Source organism: Gracilinanus agilis, chromosome 3, assembly GCF_016433145.1.
Source record: "Gracilinanus agilis isolate LMUSP501 chromosome 3, AgileGrace, whole genome shotgun sequence".
NCBI classification, from domain to species: Eukaryota; Metazoa; Chordata; class Mammalia; order Didelphimorphia; family Didelphidae; genus Gracilinanus; species Gracilinanus agilis.
The window spans coordinates 252,465,147-252,482,930 of record NC_058132.1 but is presented as its reverse complement, the minus strand read 5'-3'; the positions used below and the strand labels follow the sequence as shown (position 1 = coordinate 252,482,930).

General features: G+C 37.4%; 1 protein-coding gene across 1 annotated transcript in view; it reads left to right on the top strand.

Moving 5' to 3' along the window:
* The window catches only part of LOC123242218 (myosin-IIIb-like), a 413,600-nt gene extending 398,663 nt beyond the window's left edge, over positions 1 to 14,937 (top strand). Inside the window, exon 29 of the mRNA XM_044669803.1 lies at positions 14,501 to 14,937. Within this exon, the coding sequence (XP_044525738.1) occupies positions 14,501 to 14,625 (125 nt within the window). The 3' untranslated portion in view covers positions 14,626 to 14,937. The remainder of the gene's footprint in view (positions 1 to 14,500) is intronic.
* The last annotated feature ends 2,847 nt before the right edge of the window (positions 14,938 to 17,784 follow it).

The window sequence follows — 17,784 nt, the reverse complement described above, 5'->3', positions numbered from 1 at the left end:
GATAAGCATCAAGCTTAACACATTGTGACTGATAAGTGAAGGAATAACATCTGAGTGACATCCACTTGGCCGTGAATTCAAATCCCAACCACAGAAGCCATCATGGGATCAGGATTGATCTTCTGGGGCTGTGAAGTTTGAGTCATAAACTACATAGTCTGGGGGAGGGGGTGACAGCTGGTAGCCATTCTATTCCACAACATTGAGACTTGAAAAGTACAAGCAACAGGAGCCCGCTCATTTCATAATCTTTGAGCCAAGTGCTTAGTGTCAAAACCAGCACTAGTCAGTGATGCAAATTGGTGTGATGAAACTACCACCTTCCTAGTCAAATATCTCCCCACTCCATTCCTTCCTAAGCATATTTGGAGGCAAGGGGTTCCTTATTAAAAGAGAAAAGTTCCAGTTTGAGGTGTCATTGTTATGAATTGGAAAAGGTAGTAAATAACATTTTCCCCCCATGGAAAAGCAGGTTCCTCACTAACCTAAAACTACTTGGACTTCTTTTAGTCAGTTATTTCAAAGACAGCCTGGAATAGTGGCTATGGGAGGCAGCTCTGATCAGTGGTTAGAGCACTGGGCCTAGAGTCAGGAAGAACCGAATTTAAAGCCAGCCCAGGATACTTCCTAGCTGTGTGACCCTGGGCAAGTCACTTAACCTCTGACTGCCTGATTAAAGAATCCACTGGAGAAGGAAATGGCAAACCACTTCGGTATCCTTGTCAAGAAAACCCAGTGGATAGCTATGGTCCATGGGCTCACAATGAATGACTGAACAACAACAACAGCATAATGATGAGGGTGTCAGCCTGGGAATTTGGAACCCTGGGGTTCAAGCTCTCCCTCTGACCCATATTGAATATCTAGGCAAATCACTTAATGTCTCACTCATTCCATGCAACTAAGTTGCATAAGGGTCAAATGATCTTCTTTGACCCAGAATGTCCTTCTCTGAGGTTCCCTATTGTGATGAAATTACCAGTATTATTTTCTACCTTCCCCCTCAAAGTCAGCCAGTTAAAAATGTTGTTGAATTTTCACACCATATTTCGAGTTAGTCAACAAGCAGATATTCAGTACTTACTAGGCACCAGCCATTGTATAAGTACCAAAGATACAAAGAAAAAAGGTAAAAACAGTCCCTGTCCTCAAAGAGCTTACTTTATAATAGAGAAGACAAGCCAACAATTATGGACATATAACATAGAAAGAGGATAAGTGGAAGGGAGTGTCATAGACTAGAAGGCAGTAAGTGATGGGGACTGGAAAAGGCTTCCTGCCTCCCCACCTGGGGAGGAGTCCAAGAAAGGGAGAACATTTCAGGTACAGGAGATGGTCAGTATAAAAGCAATTTAAATCCCTTTCATGTAGAGTCCCTCCTAACAGAATCAGGACTCAGAAAGTGATCTAAGGACTAGCAACCAACCAGTGTAGCTGGATTTTAGTATGTGTGGAAAGTAGTAAAATGTTAGAAGACTGAAAAAGTATGAAACAGTGAACTTGTGAAGAGCATTCACTGCCATTTTTTTAAATTTTAAATTTTTAAATTTTTAAATTTTAAATTGCCAAATTTTAAATTTGATCCAGGAGATAACAAGGAGCCACTGAAATTTGTTGGGCAGAAGTTTATTGACTTGGTCCAAGTGGAGCTTTAGGAAAATCACTCTACTTGAATGGACCCTTTAGATTGGGAGAGACTTGAGTCAGGGAGACTGATGAGAAGGTTAATGCAAAAGTTCAGCAAGGGGGGGTGCTCAGTACTGTATGTACAGCTTTGTACTAAGTACTTTGAGGCCACCAGCAAAATAGAAAGCACCCTGAGGAGAATCACATAAAACTGACCTATGAGAGGTTCAGATGAAGGACAAATGTGAAGAGCAGAACAACCTTGATGGTGATGAGAGTCAGGAAAGATTGGAATATTTTGAGCCATGAAGATGTGCAGAAAGAAGGGAAATTCCTGGAGAATGAAGAAACTAAAAGATCAAGTTCTTAAGGGACTGGCCCCTTCCTCATTCCCCTCACCCCATGTCATGAGGGCTAGGACTTTAAAGAAAGTCCGTGCCAAAGTACTCCAGCCATCTGGCCCCAGCTTATCTTTTCATTTAAGTTTTCAAAGGCTTTTGCATCTATTTTCTTGTCTGATCTACATGATTACTCTGCTCCAAAAACACAATAAAAAAATTAGGCATCTGCTACCTCAGATATAGGGCACAGTCTTAAGAGGATTCTTCCTCCTCAGATACCCTGTGATCCAGCCAAACCAGCCTTCCCTCTATTCCTCACATATGACCCTTTATCTCTTGCCTCTGTGCCTTTGTACTGGTTGTCCCTCATGCCTAGAATGGTTGTTTCCTCATCTCCACTTCATTGACTGCCTCTCGTCCTCAGCTCATTCACCGTCTTCTACGTGAAGCTTTTCTCAATCCCCACAACTGCTAGCACCCACCATTCCAAACTTGCATTTAATTGTTCTGTATGTTGTTATATTTATTAACTATTTGTGTGTGTGCAATGTGTACTTGTTTCCCCATTTGAATGTAAGCTTATTATGACTAGAGGTGATTTCATTCTTTTGACTTGTAACTCCAATTTCTAGTACAGTACTCTTTGTACATAGTAGATGCTTAATACTTTTTTTTAAACCCTTACCTTCCATCTTAGAATCAATACTATGTATTGGTTCCAAGGCAGAAGAGTGGTAAGGGTAAGCAATGGGGGTTAAGTGACTTGCCCAGGGTCACCCAGCCAGGAAGTGTCTAAGGCCAGATTTGAACCCAGGACCTCCCATCTCTAGACCTGGCTCTCAATCCACTGAGCTATCCAGCTGACCCCTGCTTAATACTTTTTCATTGTTCGATTGATTCAAAGACTTGGAATTTGACTTCAATAAAGTCTGTGAATTTGGAACCAAGGATCATACTAAGAATATCTTTTTTAAAAAATCAGGAAACCCTGATTTAGGACTTGAGGAGAATGATGACTTAATGGCTCTGATGATTGTCAAGGGACTGGAATTTAGACAGAGAAAAAGGAGGCCTGTTTTATCCATTAAATAAAAGGGTTATGATATCTCTAAGCCATAATCCAAAGGTACTTGCTCATTTAACTGACCAATAGCTGGTATCTTTTTGTTCTGATATGATGGCTGTCAACCAGTTGTCACTAGAGCCAGAAACTGAACAGGCTTCTTGTATAATCAGTTGACAATGGTTATGGAGTGGAAGACTGAAACTTTTACACCTCATCTGTATGCACTTTCTCTGGCAGATACAGTTGGTGGCTTTTGCCAACCTCATTATCAAGGGAAGATCGTTATCCTTGGATAATGAATGAAATCCATGAAAACAGTGTCATTTATTGGGAACAATGTCTGTATCTGTCTACAGGTTGGTCATTGAAAATTAGTTCAGATCAGGGCGGGCTGTGTTATAGAAGAAAACTGATCTGTGGAATCCCCAAAGACCCAAGTATATTTTAGAAGTCAGAGAGCCTCATCTTTCTCTTTCCTATTGTAACAGGAGGTTGAACAGGCACTCCTTGATGAACTGAGTCCCCCTAGCTTGTGGGTTGGGGGAATTCAATCAGGGTTGATTTCTGTGATCAACTCCCCACTATACTTTATGAAGGGCATGGAAAAAAGAAAGCAAAACTTCAATGAATTTTTAAAGGAATCTATTTTTTGCTTCCTTCTCTCTCTTTTTCTTTCCTTAATTTCCCTTCCCATTTCCAAGTCACGTCCATTTCATTTCCCCATTCTTTCTCCATTGTACTCTCTCTCTCCATCAGCTCAAAAGAAAGCCTTTTATTACCTTGAAATTATGTACTCTTTTAACTTTTCAAAGATTTTAAAATATATTATTTCATCTTATCTACACACATCCTCTTTCCCTCAAATATGATAATGATAGTTATTAATTAGCATTTTTGTAATACTTTAAGATTTGAAAATTGCTTTAAAAATATTATCATATTTTATAACATCAACTCTAAGAGTTAGGTACTACTATTATCCCCATATGACAGATTAGCAAACTGAGGTAAAGAGAGCTTAAATGATTTTTCCAGGGTCATATAGCTAATAAATGTCTACAGCAAGATTCTTCCTCACACCAGGTCCAGTCCTCATTCCAATAAATCACCCACCTGCCAGCATACTGTGCATGGCTATAAATAACATAGATTAGAATATGACAAGTAGAATACAGAAAAATGTTAGGAAAATAAGGAGGGTGATTGTTCTTGGCTAATGGATTTCTAGGAAGCCCATTAGACTGTGATGTCTTTGAGAACAGAATATTTTTTTTGCTTCCCCCCCTTTTTTTTAGTATAGCATCTGGCATATAATAGGTGCTTAATAAATGTCTGTTGCCTTGATTTTATTCGGGAAATTAGTGTCTAGACCTTGAAAAGTATGAAATCTTTAATAAATAAATCATAGATTTAGAGCTACAAGTAGTCTTCAGGGGAGATGGAAGGGGGTAAATTCCACGTATAATGGAGAGTATAAACACAGGCATATAGGTGGGAAAATAAATGGTCCAGTTGTCAGTTATTTGTGAATAGAAGCATTTGGAGAATCCCACCATCAGTAGGAATTCCTCCTTTTATTTGAACTCTATGCAGGGCATCTTCCACAACAATGGAAAACACCTTACCTAAGTCATGTCTCTGTTTTACTCAGTCCTTGCCCTCAATATAGTAGCACCCTGTTTTATGTGACCAGTGGGTTCCAAGATCCTTGGAGTTAGTTAAAAATCATGCATAATAGTAAAGTCCTTTACTTAGTAAGGATTTATTATATAAACATACCTAGGTACTTTATTATTTTCTTAGGCTCATCAGAGCTACCAATATTGCTATTTTTGTTGGGGCCATTATTAATAACTAAAAAGCATACGCAAAACAGAGAAGCACTGTGTTGATGTGGATAGGACTTGTTATAAGTAAGAACTCCAGGCAAAAACTTATTCAGGAGCTAATGTTTGGTGCAAAACAACATAATGGCTCCTACTAATGCTTCTCAGAATGAGAATAAGTATGATTGGGTGACCACTTCAAGACTTTACACTGCTTGGGAAATAACAGGATTTAATGCATAATTAAAATTTTTTATTTTACATATTTTTCTGCCTTTATTTCTTTCAGTCACTAATCACATGTAACCTGAATTCACATGTGTTGAGTTCATCTAAAATAAGGTCATACTGTACTCACCAGATTGTTGAAGAAAGGTCTTCATAGTTGCATATGTTATGAATCTTGTTTATTTTTAACATGTATAAGAGAGGCTCTAGATGCACTTTCTTCATTTCATTTCAACCAAATCAAATGTTTTAAAAAACAATAAACAATAGACATAGAGATTCACTGTAAATCCCAGTCAGTTTGTGTGACTGTGAAGATATGTAGAAAATAGTCTACAAAGACCTGCATGTTTACTTCTTATATTATTCTATAGACTCTTCTCATAAAGACTGTTCAGAGATGAAAAAGTTGGCATGGGTCAATAGTTTTTTATGTCTTCTCGGTTAATTACTTTTAGCAAAAACATCATCTATAGTCTTTTCCATTCTTTTGGAATCTCTACCCTTTTGAGATATATTTAAAATGAGATTTGGATGCCTTTAAAATGTGTTGCCACTGACAGATTACTTTCTGACATAGTTGTTTTTCATAACTTAATCCCCCTATTTTTTTTTAGTCAGTTATATCTGATACTTTTGTGACCCCATTTTAGGTTTTCTTAGCAAAGATGCTGGAATGGTTTGCCATTTCCTTCTCCATCTCATTTTACAGATGAAGAAACCAAGGCGAGCAGCATTAAATGACTTACAGATAATACCTGAGCCTGGATTTGAACTCAGATCCTTCTGATTCCAGGGTTGATGCTTTATCTCTGCTGTACCACCTAGCTGCCCTTTAATGTTCTGCAAATTTTGCTTAGCTAGAACATTAAAAGTTTGTAGAGTTAATGCCTGGATTTTAAAACTTCCTTCTACTGGTGGATTTTTAACATCATTTAAGCTTTTCCAAGAAATGGAGATAAAATCAATTCTTAATTGTTTCCATTTTCCTTTTTTTAAAGTTGACAACTTGTTTTTAACAGGACATATTGAAACTGTTGTAACTGATTACAATATCTCCTCATCACTGTTCTTTCTGATAATACAGTATTTACCTTTACATTTGCCATAATACCACAGAGTTCTATTCTAGTCATTCAAGAATGGAAGTAACCCTGTATTCCCAAAGGTTGTACCAGTAAAACTCAAGCTCTGGCATGTGCTACCATGTTGGACCAGCTTTCAGGAAGATCATAGCAATAGACTGCTTTCTAAGGACCAGACTTGTTAGGTATGGAGTAGCTAACCCACAGGAAATCTAGCCACTTGGTGATGAATGACCATGGCAATCCATTAAAATCCATTAAACAAAGAAAAAAATTATCCTCCATCCTTCTTTGTCATTTAAATCATTGAGTATCCAGCTAGACCTTATCATATTTCGGAGAATTTTATTTAAAGTTCTTCCTATAAAATTCTCTTAATCTTTACTTCTGCAACAGAAAATAGTGCATCCTGAAATTGTCTTATTTATGCTAATGGAGGGACGTTATAAGGCAAGAGCATCATGTAACTCATGAAGTCATATTTCTCATTCATTGTCTTTGGGGTATGTGACAAAGCAAACTTTGCCAACTTCTTTATTTGCTTTCCTGAGGAAAGCTTGAATCATCAAAACAAGTAAGTTGCCTTCTGCTACAAATTTTTATGTTACATCTTTGGTTTTACTTATAGCAAAAATGTCAACACAGATTTATAGGTGCATAGAATTTACAACTTGAAGTAACCTTTGAAGTCAACTCGTCTAACCCCCTCATTTTATAGATAAAAAACTGAGGCCCAGGGAGGTTTTGACTTACCCAAGATAATCCAAGTAAGGGACAGAACTAGGATTCAAATTTAAAATGTCTAACTCCAAATCCAGTGCTATTTCTATGATACTAATTCTAATGACTTTTGGCTTCCTCCATTGTATGTCAACCCCTTGATCAATAGAAAGAGTCCTCCCGAACACTTCCTTCGACAGAGTATTTAGTTTTGTTCTGGGCAACATGTGTTGGGGAAAATATTGGTTAGTACTTAAGTACCTAAAAGAGGACAACTAAAATGGTGAAAGTGGTTCCAAGTTAGGATTGGTTGAAGGAAGTGAGAATGTTTAGTCTAGAAAAGAGAAAATTTGAGGGGAGAGAGGATGATAGCTGTCTTTGAGTATTTGTACAGCTGTCATATGGAAGAGGGATTAGACTTTTATGTGGTTGGAAGAGAGATCCAAGCTTAGGTTTGATGTGAGGAAAATACTTCCCTACAGCTATAGCTTCCCCAAAGCTAGGAGGCCCTGGGATGTATTGCATTCTCCTTCAATAGAAGTTTTCAAAGAGATTAATGGTCACAGACTGAATATGTGTGAAGATTGCTTTTCAAGAAGGAATTTTAAGGCACTTTACAATCTGGCGTCTTTCTGCCTTTTTAGTAGTCATCTTATTCTCCAGGAGGCAGGTAGGTGGCACAGTAGTTAGAGTACCAAGCCTGGAGCCAGGAAGATCTCTCTTTCTGAGTTCAAATCTGGCCTGAACCCTGTACTAGCTATGTGACGCAGGGCAAGTCACTTCACCCTATTTGCCTCTATTTCCTCATCTATAAAATTAACTAAAAAAAAAAAAAGGAAATGGCAAACCACTCCAGTACCTTTGCCAAGAAAGCCCCAAATGGGGTCATGAAGAGGCGAGTATGACTGAAAAAACAACTAAACAACAACAAAAACTCTTTACTCTGTAGGATCTTGTCCTTACAGTCCCTTATTCATGACATTCTGTCTTCTGACTTTGCCTTTTCACTGGTTGTCCTCTGTGCCTGAAAGGCTCTCTCTCCTCACCTCCAACTTCTGGCTGCTACAGCTTCATTCAGCTCATTTTACTTTCTTCAAGAAGCCTTTCCCAGTCCCAGGTCCCCCTTTCCCTCTGATATTATCTTCCATTGACACAGCCTATGTCTTATATGCACATAATGATTTACATGTTGTCTCTCCCTGAAGGATTGTGAGCTTTTTGAGGTCATGGACTGTTGGGGCTTTTTTTGCCTTCCTTTATATCCTTATCACTTATGCTTGGCATATAGTAGATACTTAATAAATGCTTGTTGACTTCACTTGGTGAAGAGTTTATGGCCTCTGACATATCTCCAGGCTCTGAGACTCTGGGTAAAAATTCAGTCTTACAACACACTGTAGGAATATCAACACTTAAATTAATGTTCCAAGGCTGACTAAGAATTGTGTAAATCTTAGGAGTGTCCTTCCCTTTTTCTACTGTTCTCTTAGTATCACTAAGGAAGCAAAAGATTGAGCCCTGATTCACATTTTAGGATTTTGCCCATTTCCACTGGGGCCAAAAGATTTCTCACCTCATGACCAGCTTTTTGATATTGAGCCTCTTTTGACTTAGCTCCACTGGTCCTCAAATGAATAAAAATCTAATAGGGGTTAGATATCCTTGATTCTTTAAAAGGACTTTCTCCCTGTCATAGGCACCTGCCCTGGGTCACCATTTAACCTCCTTTAGGTCAGGAACACCCAGCCATAGAGACCTGGCCTTTGGTGAAATTCATGTTTACTATACTTTCTGCATGGCATTGGCTCAATATTAGGGAGACAGAAGAAAGGGGTAATAGAGAATAGTTTTGTTATTTAAATAAGTACTCATTTGATTTATTATTTAAGACCAGAATTTCTCTCTATAGCTTAATTTCTGTAGACTTGTTATATATAGTCCTTTGGCCAGACAGCCCCTTGAAACTTATTAAAGGAGTCACCTAAGTCAGTTCTTAGCAAAGCAATACTTTAGTTCCTTATAATTCAGTACCTTCAGTCCATTGTTCAGCTCTAAGTTTCCCCAAACAACACACAAGGGCTAGGGCATTTTCTAGGGATTAACTAAAGTTATTTTGACCACACTTGGAATTGCTTGAAATTCAACAGTCTTAAGTTCCAAACTGAAATCACATCTTTTGTTTATTCATTTGTTTTTCTTCTTTTTTGTTTGCTTGCTTTTTAACTCTGGCCCAAACACCTCTCTTCCCTTTTATGAAAAAGCCAAAAGGATCTGGGCAAGAGTAGACTTCTTAAAGCTATATTAAGAAGATTCCATGTAGTTCTATAAGATTTCTTGAACTTCAAATAATTCTTAAAAATCAATATTTTGATGACTGAAGTGTAAATGAATCAGAAACATGGAATAAGTTTTCTCTTCAATTTTTACAGAGCTTTGAAAATGAATAGAATGGCTATGGACTTTATTAAAAACATAGGAAGGAAGTAGCTGGAGGCATTGGACAATCCCCAAATAGAAAGGATCACAACCCTCTCTTTTAATTACAGGGCATGACAACATTATATATGGAGCCCCAAGTCATAATTTTTTTCAAGCATCTTCTTATAACATTAAAAGTATTCATCTCTTTTACATGTCTGTTAAATTAACTGCTGTGGCTTCTTTAAATTATGGGAATCCCCCAAAAGGTATCATCAACAGTTTTCAGCCAAAGCTTTATATGAAAAATGTCATTCATTATGCCTTAACCGTGAGATGTACGTTGCTGTAGTTCATGATGCTACAAGCTGAGGCCAATAGAATAAAAAATCCAAAAGGGATCTTAGGAGCCGCTAGTACAATACTCTTTCCTCCTCTTTTTTTCCCTTAAAGATGAGGAAGCTGATGCCCAAAAGGGAACATGAATTGCCCAGTGTCATACTGGTAATGAGTGGTAGAGCTGAGACTAAAATACTCAATTCTTAAATTTTGAGCACCATGCATTTCATATTATTCTTTGTTGTTCCTCTAGTGAACAATAAAAATTCTGTAGGTTGCTATTGATAGGAGTGGGAAGAATTGTGGGAAGTTTCCTAGCTTAGGCAGAAAAGAATGGTAATGAGCCAAAGAAATAACTATCGATTTTAGAATGGTTTGCTTACTGAAAAGGTCACTGACTCCTAAGTCAGAGGACTTGTGTCTGACCCAGGACTTTTAATACCTATGTGACCAAGGGTAAGTCATTTCAACACTAGGGCTATGGCTTCCTCATCTGTAAAATGAGAAAGTTTAACTAAATTGCCACTGAAATCCCTTCTAGTCCTAGATCTCTGATTGTCTAATTCTTCATTGAAGTATTGACCACAATATAACCACAGTGCTTGCAAAAGAACCTCGTGAGCCTTTATGATAAAGCAGTTTGTCAAGATAATTATTTATATATTTACATACATATGTTTTTAAATCTATTACCTTAAATATTTCTCAATTACATTAAAAGTTTTTTTAACACTTAGATTTAAATTTTTTTGAGATCCATTCTTGTTCCCCCTCCCTACTCCTTGAAAGGGCAAATAATATGATATCAATTATGCTTGTGAAGTCATGCAAAACTTATTTCCATATTAACCATGTTTCAAAAGAAAACACTGCAAAAAAGCAAGAAAAATAAAATGAAAAAGCGTGCTTTTAAATCTGCACTCAAGAGTTCAAGACAATCTTTTTTAAAGGGGACATTTCATTTCATTGACTTCAGTTTTCTGGTTTTTAATATGAGATAAGTTGCACTAGAATAATTCCTAAAGTCCCTTCTAACTCTAATATTCCATTATTCTAACTTAGGGATAAAAAGTGAAAATGTCTATTTGGAGAATTCCAGAGTACTTCGGCTAGTTGTACAAGAAGAGAAAGTTAAAGAAACTATCTGCCTCACCTTGCCCCCTTTTGAAATTTTTATGACTGGGATTGATCAGGAAAGGCTCCTCAGAATGGAAATTTAAATGAGGAAATTGAGACTCACAAATGTTAAAAACTTGCTCAAGGTCACACAGGTAATGAATAGTAGGGAAAAAATTCAGACTCCAGCATTCTGATTTCAAACTGAGTGATCTTCAGTGACACATGTAAAACCCAGTGGAATTGCTCGTTGGCTACGGGAAGGGGTTGTGAGGAGGGGAAGGAAAGAACATGAATCATGTAACCATGGGGAAAAAAAATTCTAAATTAATTAATTAATTAATTAAAATTTTCAGAGCGTAAAAAATAATAAAAATATTATTCTGAAAAAAATCTGAGTGATCTTTACACTTTATCACAAGACTTTTGGGTTTCCTAATAGGACCTCTCTTACTTGGAGAAGGTAGATGTTTCTGTAGTATGAGGAGGCCTGAAAAACTAATCTACCAAAGAATGTCTCCTACCTGCTACATTGCTTGAAATGTCCACCACTAGGGGCCTATGGATTAAGGCAGTATGTTACCAAAAAGATCCTGTTCTAATGTTCTAATATAGGAATAATATGATTGATGGATTGGCTGTGCCAATCTAAAACTCATTAGGTCCTCATATACACTCTGTGAGATCACCATGGTCCAGTGTCCTAGCTATAGATTTCTTAGTTTAGAAACTTAATTTTATAAATTCACTTGAGAGGATAAGGCTTTGGGGAACTGAGTTATACTTATCAAAATCACCAGACTTATAAACCAGGATACCAAAATATTAAATTACAATATAACATATGCCTGGCCCAAGTGCCAGAACTGGTCATCTCCACAGGGCAATCTTTTTCTGGTGAATAAATCCACTCAGCCATATTACAGACAAGGGAAGAAAATTGAATATTTTAAGTCATATTTCTATTAAATTAGGTTAGTCTGATGAATTTCCCCTCTCTGCTCTAGAGGCACTTCTGTCTCAAGAATAAGAATAGAAGATTTATCTAGAACTAGAGCCCTTCTCCCCTAGTGTTATATTTCTAACAAATTCTAACTCCCTGTGTTATCATTTCCTACATGCCATGCAGATCATCACCCTTTCCCCACTTTTATCTTCATAACATCACCCTCAGTTTCCATAGACTTTCATGTTAGTCAGCTTTCAAATTGCTTTTACTGGTTGCTTTATATTGACCACTTCCTACAGAAAGGAACCTCAGTCTTATCAGGAATTGAAGGTGTCCCTCAGGATTATTTCCTGTACTCTCTTCTCTTCTTCCTTTATACTACTTCACTCAGTGATCTCATCAACTGCCATAGATTCAGTAATCATATATATGCTGAAGATTTTCAAATCCTATTCAGCCCTAACTTCTTTCTTAGATGGCTTCTAGTATCTTGTCTCCAACTACCTTTCACAAATCTCAAACTGGATGTCCAGTCGGCATCTTAACCTCAACATGTCCAGAATGGAACTCGTTATCTTTCCCCCTAAACTCTCCATACTTCCTACCTTCCTTGTTACTATAGATAGAGTACAATACTATCTACCCAGTCTCTCAGGCTTATAATCTTTGAGTCATCCTAGGCCATCATTATTTCTTACTTCTCATATCCAATCTTTGACCAGGGCCCTTTGATTTCACATTTACGACTCTCTCAAATATACCCCCTTCTCTTTTGATCACTCTGGTTCAGGCCCTCATCACTTTGTGCCCTTATTATTGTAATAACCTACTGGTAGATCTCCCTATCTCAACTGTTTCTCTATTCCAATCTAACCTTTATTCAGTCACTAAAGTGATTTTCCTCAAGCCTAGGTCCAATCATGTTGCCCTCCTACTCAATATTATCTCCAGTGGCTCCCTGTTGTCTCCATGATAAAATACAAAATGTTCTGTTTGGCATTCAAAGACCTTTATGGCCAAGCCCCATCTTATCTTTTCTGTCTTTTTACACCTTAATTTCCACCGTGTACTCTTCAATCCAGTGACACTGGCTTCCTGGTTGTTCCTTGAACAAAGCACTCCATCTCTCATTTGCAGTTATTTTCTTTGACTGTACCCCATGCCCCAAACACTCTTCTTCCTTTACTTTGATTACTCACTTCCTTACTTTCTTTTAAATCCCAACTAAAATCTCCCCTTTTTCCTGGAAGCCTCTCCTAACCCTTCTTAATTCTAGTTCCATCTCTCTATTAATTATTTACTATTTATCCCATATATAGCTTGCTTAATTTACAATTAAAGTTTGTATTTTGCCTCTCTCATTTAGACAGTGAGATCCTTGAGGTCATCGACTTGTCTTTCAATTCTTTGTATCCCCAGTACTGAGCACTGTGCTGGGCACCTAACAGGTGTTTAATAATGTTTATTGATTGCCTTGCACTACCCCAACCGAAACATACTTTGTGATCCAGTAACACTGGCCTCCTTGCTTTTTTTTAGACAGAGTACTCTATCTCCTGACTGGACATTTTTTAGGTAACATAACATGGTTTATTTAATCAACAGGGACAGGTTGAGAAGGGAGTGGGATTAACTAACTTAAACAAAACTTGGATTCCCTCCCCCAAGGTCCAATAGGGTTTCTCTACTCCGACCACACTAAAAATCACCTAGCTGCCTAAATCAAGCCTAAACAGAGTTCCTACAAAGATATTTAAATAAAGGAAAACTGGAAGCTGAACAGATTGGGGTCTCACGTCTGTTGTCCGCAAACATGGTCCTTCAAGAATCAAATTGGTAACAGCCAGTAAAATCCAATTTGGAGAGGGAGGTAAGGATTTTGACACACCTGTCCACCAGAGCATGTCTCACCTATAACTCAACCTAACTCCAGTCAGTGACTCTTGATGGCTGTTAATTTCACCAAGGCAGGATACACAGAGAAAAACCAGATATCCCCATCCAAGGGAAAGTCCAGGGAGTAACTGACACTCAGCCAGTCACTCACCCAAAGTTCTGGAATCTTTTTTTTCTGCTTTCTGCCTGTCACCTTCACTTGCTTATTTTTTTCTGACTGGACATTTTTATTGGCTATCCTCTGTGTCTAGAATGCTCTCCCTCTTTATCTCTGTCTCCTATGTTTCCTTAACTTTATTCAAGTCTCATCTAAAGTTGTACCCTATAAATGAAGCTTTTCTCAATCTTTCTTAATTTTAATGCCTTTACCCTGCTGATTATTTTCCAATTTGTCCTAAATATTTCTTGTTTGTATATAGTTATTTGCATGCATGAGTCAAAAATCTCAATAAACTTTGAGTTTTTTGAAAGCATAAACTATCTTTTATCTTTCTTTATATCACCAGCATTCAGCATAGTGCGTGGCATATAGTAGGTACTTAATAAATATTTGATTGATTGACTTTGAACCCATGATTCCACAGTCTATTTTATAATACCATCACCCATTATGGTAGATTATTTTCTTCAGTGAACAGCCTGTGACCTAGCAGAGAGTTAGGTCTTAAGAGAATGGAATTGGGGTTGTTAAATTTTGGTGGAATGCCATAGGAAGAGAACCAAGAAAGCCTTGGAACAGCATGAAGAACCTGGACATCTGGTTTTGGAATAGAGGGTACTTTGTAAGGTGATAAAGAGGAAAAGTTGGTAATGGCATTAAAAGGGGGAATTTAAACCAGAGTCTAACTACAGACCTCAAGGGCTTTAAATTTTGTTCTGTTTTCTCTCAGTTTTTAGGAGTTATCTTATCCGCAAAGGTAGTACAGGATCCCTAGCCCTCCATGGCTGCGCAGAAGGGAGAGAATCCACAAGAATTTGCTTTCCTATGACTGGAAACTCTAATGGAAGCTGGTGAGTCTTGGTTCTTGAGTATATAATACCTAAGGCTGGCTACCTCTCATCCAATCAGTACTGCAGTGGCATTTATTCTTGTCTCAATATGGAAAGTAATATGATTTACCTATTTTAAATATTTGAAAAATATTATTAATAGTCCAAATAGTGTGCGCTTATAATCTTTGCTTCTAGGGAAGGCTTCCTGGTGGCTCTCTTGAGCTTGAGAACTCTGAGCTGAATTGGGGCTAACATTCAGGGTGGAGTACCCTAAGTAGGAAGGAAGCGGGGTAGAAGGAAAGTAGAGACAGGGAGAGAAAGGAAAGAAGGAAGAAGAAGGAATGAAGAGGAATATTGAAGAAGAAAGGAAGAGAGGAAGAGATGGGGAAAGTGAAAAAGGAAGTAAGGAAAGAAAGAAAGATAGGAGAAGAGGAGAAAGAAAAGAAGAAAAGAGAAAGAAGGGAGGGAGGGAGAAAATAAGGAAGGAAGAAGGAAGGAAAATACTCATTAAATGCTTGTTATGTTCCTGGTAGTGTACCCAGTGCTTTGCAAATATAATTTCATTTGACCCTCACAACCTTGTCACGTAAATGCTATCATTATCCCTGTTTTACAATTAGTGTGGTGGTCAGTGGTTAAATAACTTGCCCAGGGTAACACAACTAGAACATGTTGGATATGAATTCAGGTCTTCCTGACTTCAGGCCAGAGCTCTGTCCATTGTGCTACCTCACTGCCTTTAAGGAAGGAGAATCTGACCCAGGTCAGAAACCAAGCAGGTGTAATCCTCTGTGCCAATCAACAATGAGATCAGGCTTGTGAAAACCAAAAAACCTAATAAGAATTATTGAAATATTTTGGTTTGAGCTCAAAGCTCAAATTGGAATTCATTTAGCTTCCTTTTATACAAAATGAGGGTTTTGGCTTCTAAGACCTCTTTCAACTCTAAATCTGTTGTCCCAAGGTCAATGATAGAGCTACTTCTAAGGCAGCTAAACAGTTTAGTGGATAAAGTACCAGATCTAGAGTACTAAAGAAGACCTGAATTCAAATCTGGCCTTAGATACTTACAAGTTATATGATCCTGGACAAGTCCCTTAACCCCGTTGGCCTCAACTTCTTTATCTGTAAAATGAGCTAGAGAAGGAAATGGCAAATTGCTCCAATATCCTTGCCAAGAAAAACCCAAAATGGGGTCACAAAGAGTTGGAAACAGTTGAAGAACAACAAAGACCTCTTTCTAGATTATGGTTCTCACTGTTTTTTGTTCCCTTTGAATTACAACAACAAATCTATGTTGTGCAAATCCCCAGAGTAATTTAATATATCATTTCCATTATTCTGTAATGCTTTACTGTTTAACATGCCTTTAAGGAAATTTTAGTGTGAACCCCCTTGGATCATCTCTGAGAACCCCCAAGGGAGTTACAAACCACTCAATAGGAACACTTGCTCTAGATGAACATAGTTCTATTCATCAGAAACTCGGTAATTTAACCAATTAACATTTATTGAGTACCTACTAGACATGATGATTTCTAAGATCACGTGTGGCTCTAAATTTATAGCTCTGTGATCCACTTTTAGATGGAATGATAACTTCATCCTAAGATCGCCATGTTTTCTCTTTAATTAACCAGCTCTTTGTTGGTCAGAGTCATCCATTATAATATAAATTGGACTTTCAGGGATTTTTTTGGTTTGTTTTTACAGAACAACATACAAAAATTGTTCTGAAAGTTCAGATGTATTTTGTGTATCCATAAAGGTTATGTAGACATTAGTAGATCTACAGGCTTATTGATTTGGGTCCTCTCTCCATGGGTATAGATTGTACCCTGTCACAACTCCTTATGTTAAATTATGATCTTTCTCCCACATTAAGTTTCTTTAGAGTATTTATCAATACAATGCACTGGAAGGTTCCTTATGTCCTTTTAAAAATATTTTGTGGATATCAATGGAATGTTCAGATAGTCCATCTCTTATCTTTGTATTTTACTATATGATTGGCTTCCTTTAATTTTCTTTTCTTTTTCTTTCTTTTTAAACCCTTACCTTCTTTCTTAGCATCTATTCTAAGACAGAAGAGGTAAGGTCTAGGCAATTAAGGTTAAGTGACTTGCCAGTGGTCACAGTTAGGAAGTATCCAAGGCCACATTTGAACCCAGGTCCTCCTGACTTCAGGCATGGTGCTCTATCCACTGTGCTACCTAGCTGTCCCACCTCCTTTAATTTTCAAACATATATGCCACTTCTTATGTCCAACCCACTGTAGCCTCCTAAAGCCTCATTGTATTTCTTGCTGTCATCCTTCCAATCATCTGCAGCTTTTGTTTTTCTGCTATCGTGGTGTTTAATGATTTATAAGCATAATGTATTACAAGAATATGGTTGCTTAAAATATGAACTTTTGCATCAGGGAACAGCTTGGAATCATGAAAATGCCAGGCAGTTTCCAGAAAATATAATCCAGCCTGATCTTTTTCATTCTGGTCCCAGTACATTGACCATTTGTAGCAAATGTCCAAGATATTTGTACTGATAGACTAACTCAATGGATATCCATCCAACTTCACCTCACAATTTGGACTATATACATTCTTTCATGTTTTTTTCTTTTTTGCCATTCTTTTGTTATGAGTTTAAATACAAGATGAACACTTCCATTAGAAACAATAGAACCGAGAGGGTTGTATTTGAAACTGAGAATCTTATGAGTATAATTTGCCTTTCGTTTTAGGTATATAAGAAACAATGTATTATTTTCAAAGCTGTCCTGCTTGTATGTGATTCCTTCTGTCATCTACTCTTCTTTTCTATACATTTCCAAAATATGTTTAAATGACTTTCCTTCCTTTTTTTCTGGCAACTAGCTTCCTTCTCCCATGTTACTATCCTCCAATGGGGTGGGCAGAAACCTCTGTGACAAATTCACAGAATCAAACAAAACAAATTCCCTCTTTGGCTTTGTCCAAAAATTTATTTCATTCTGTAACTTGCATCCTCTTTGTCATGAGATGGGTAGCGTGCTTCACCATCTATACTCAGAAATGGTGATTGGTCCTTATGGATCAGATAGATATCTTAAGTTTCTCAATGTTTGTCTTAAAATGTTACTACTATATAAATTATTCTTATAATGTCTATGACAATTTCCATTGTTTGGAATCTCCTTGAT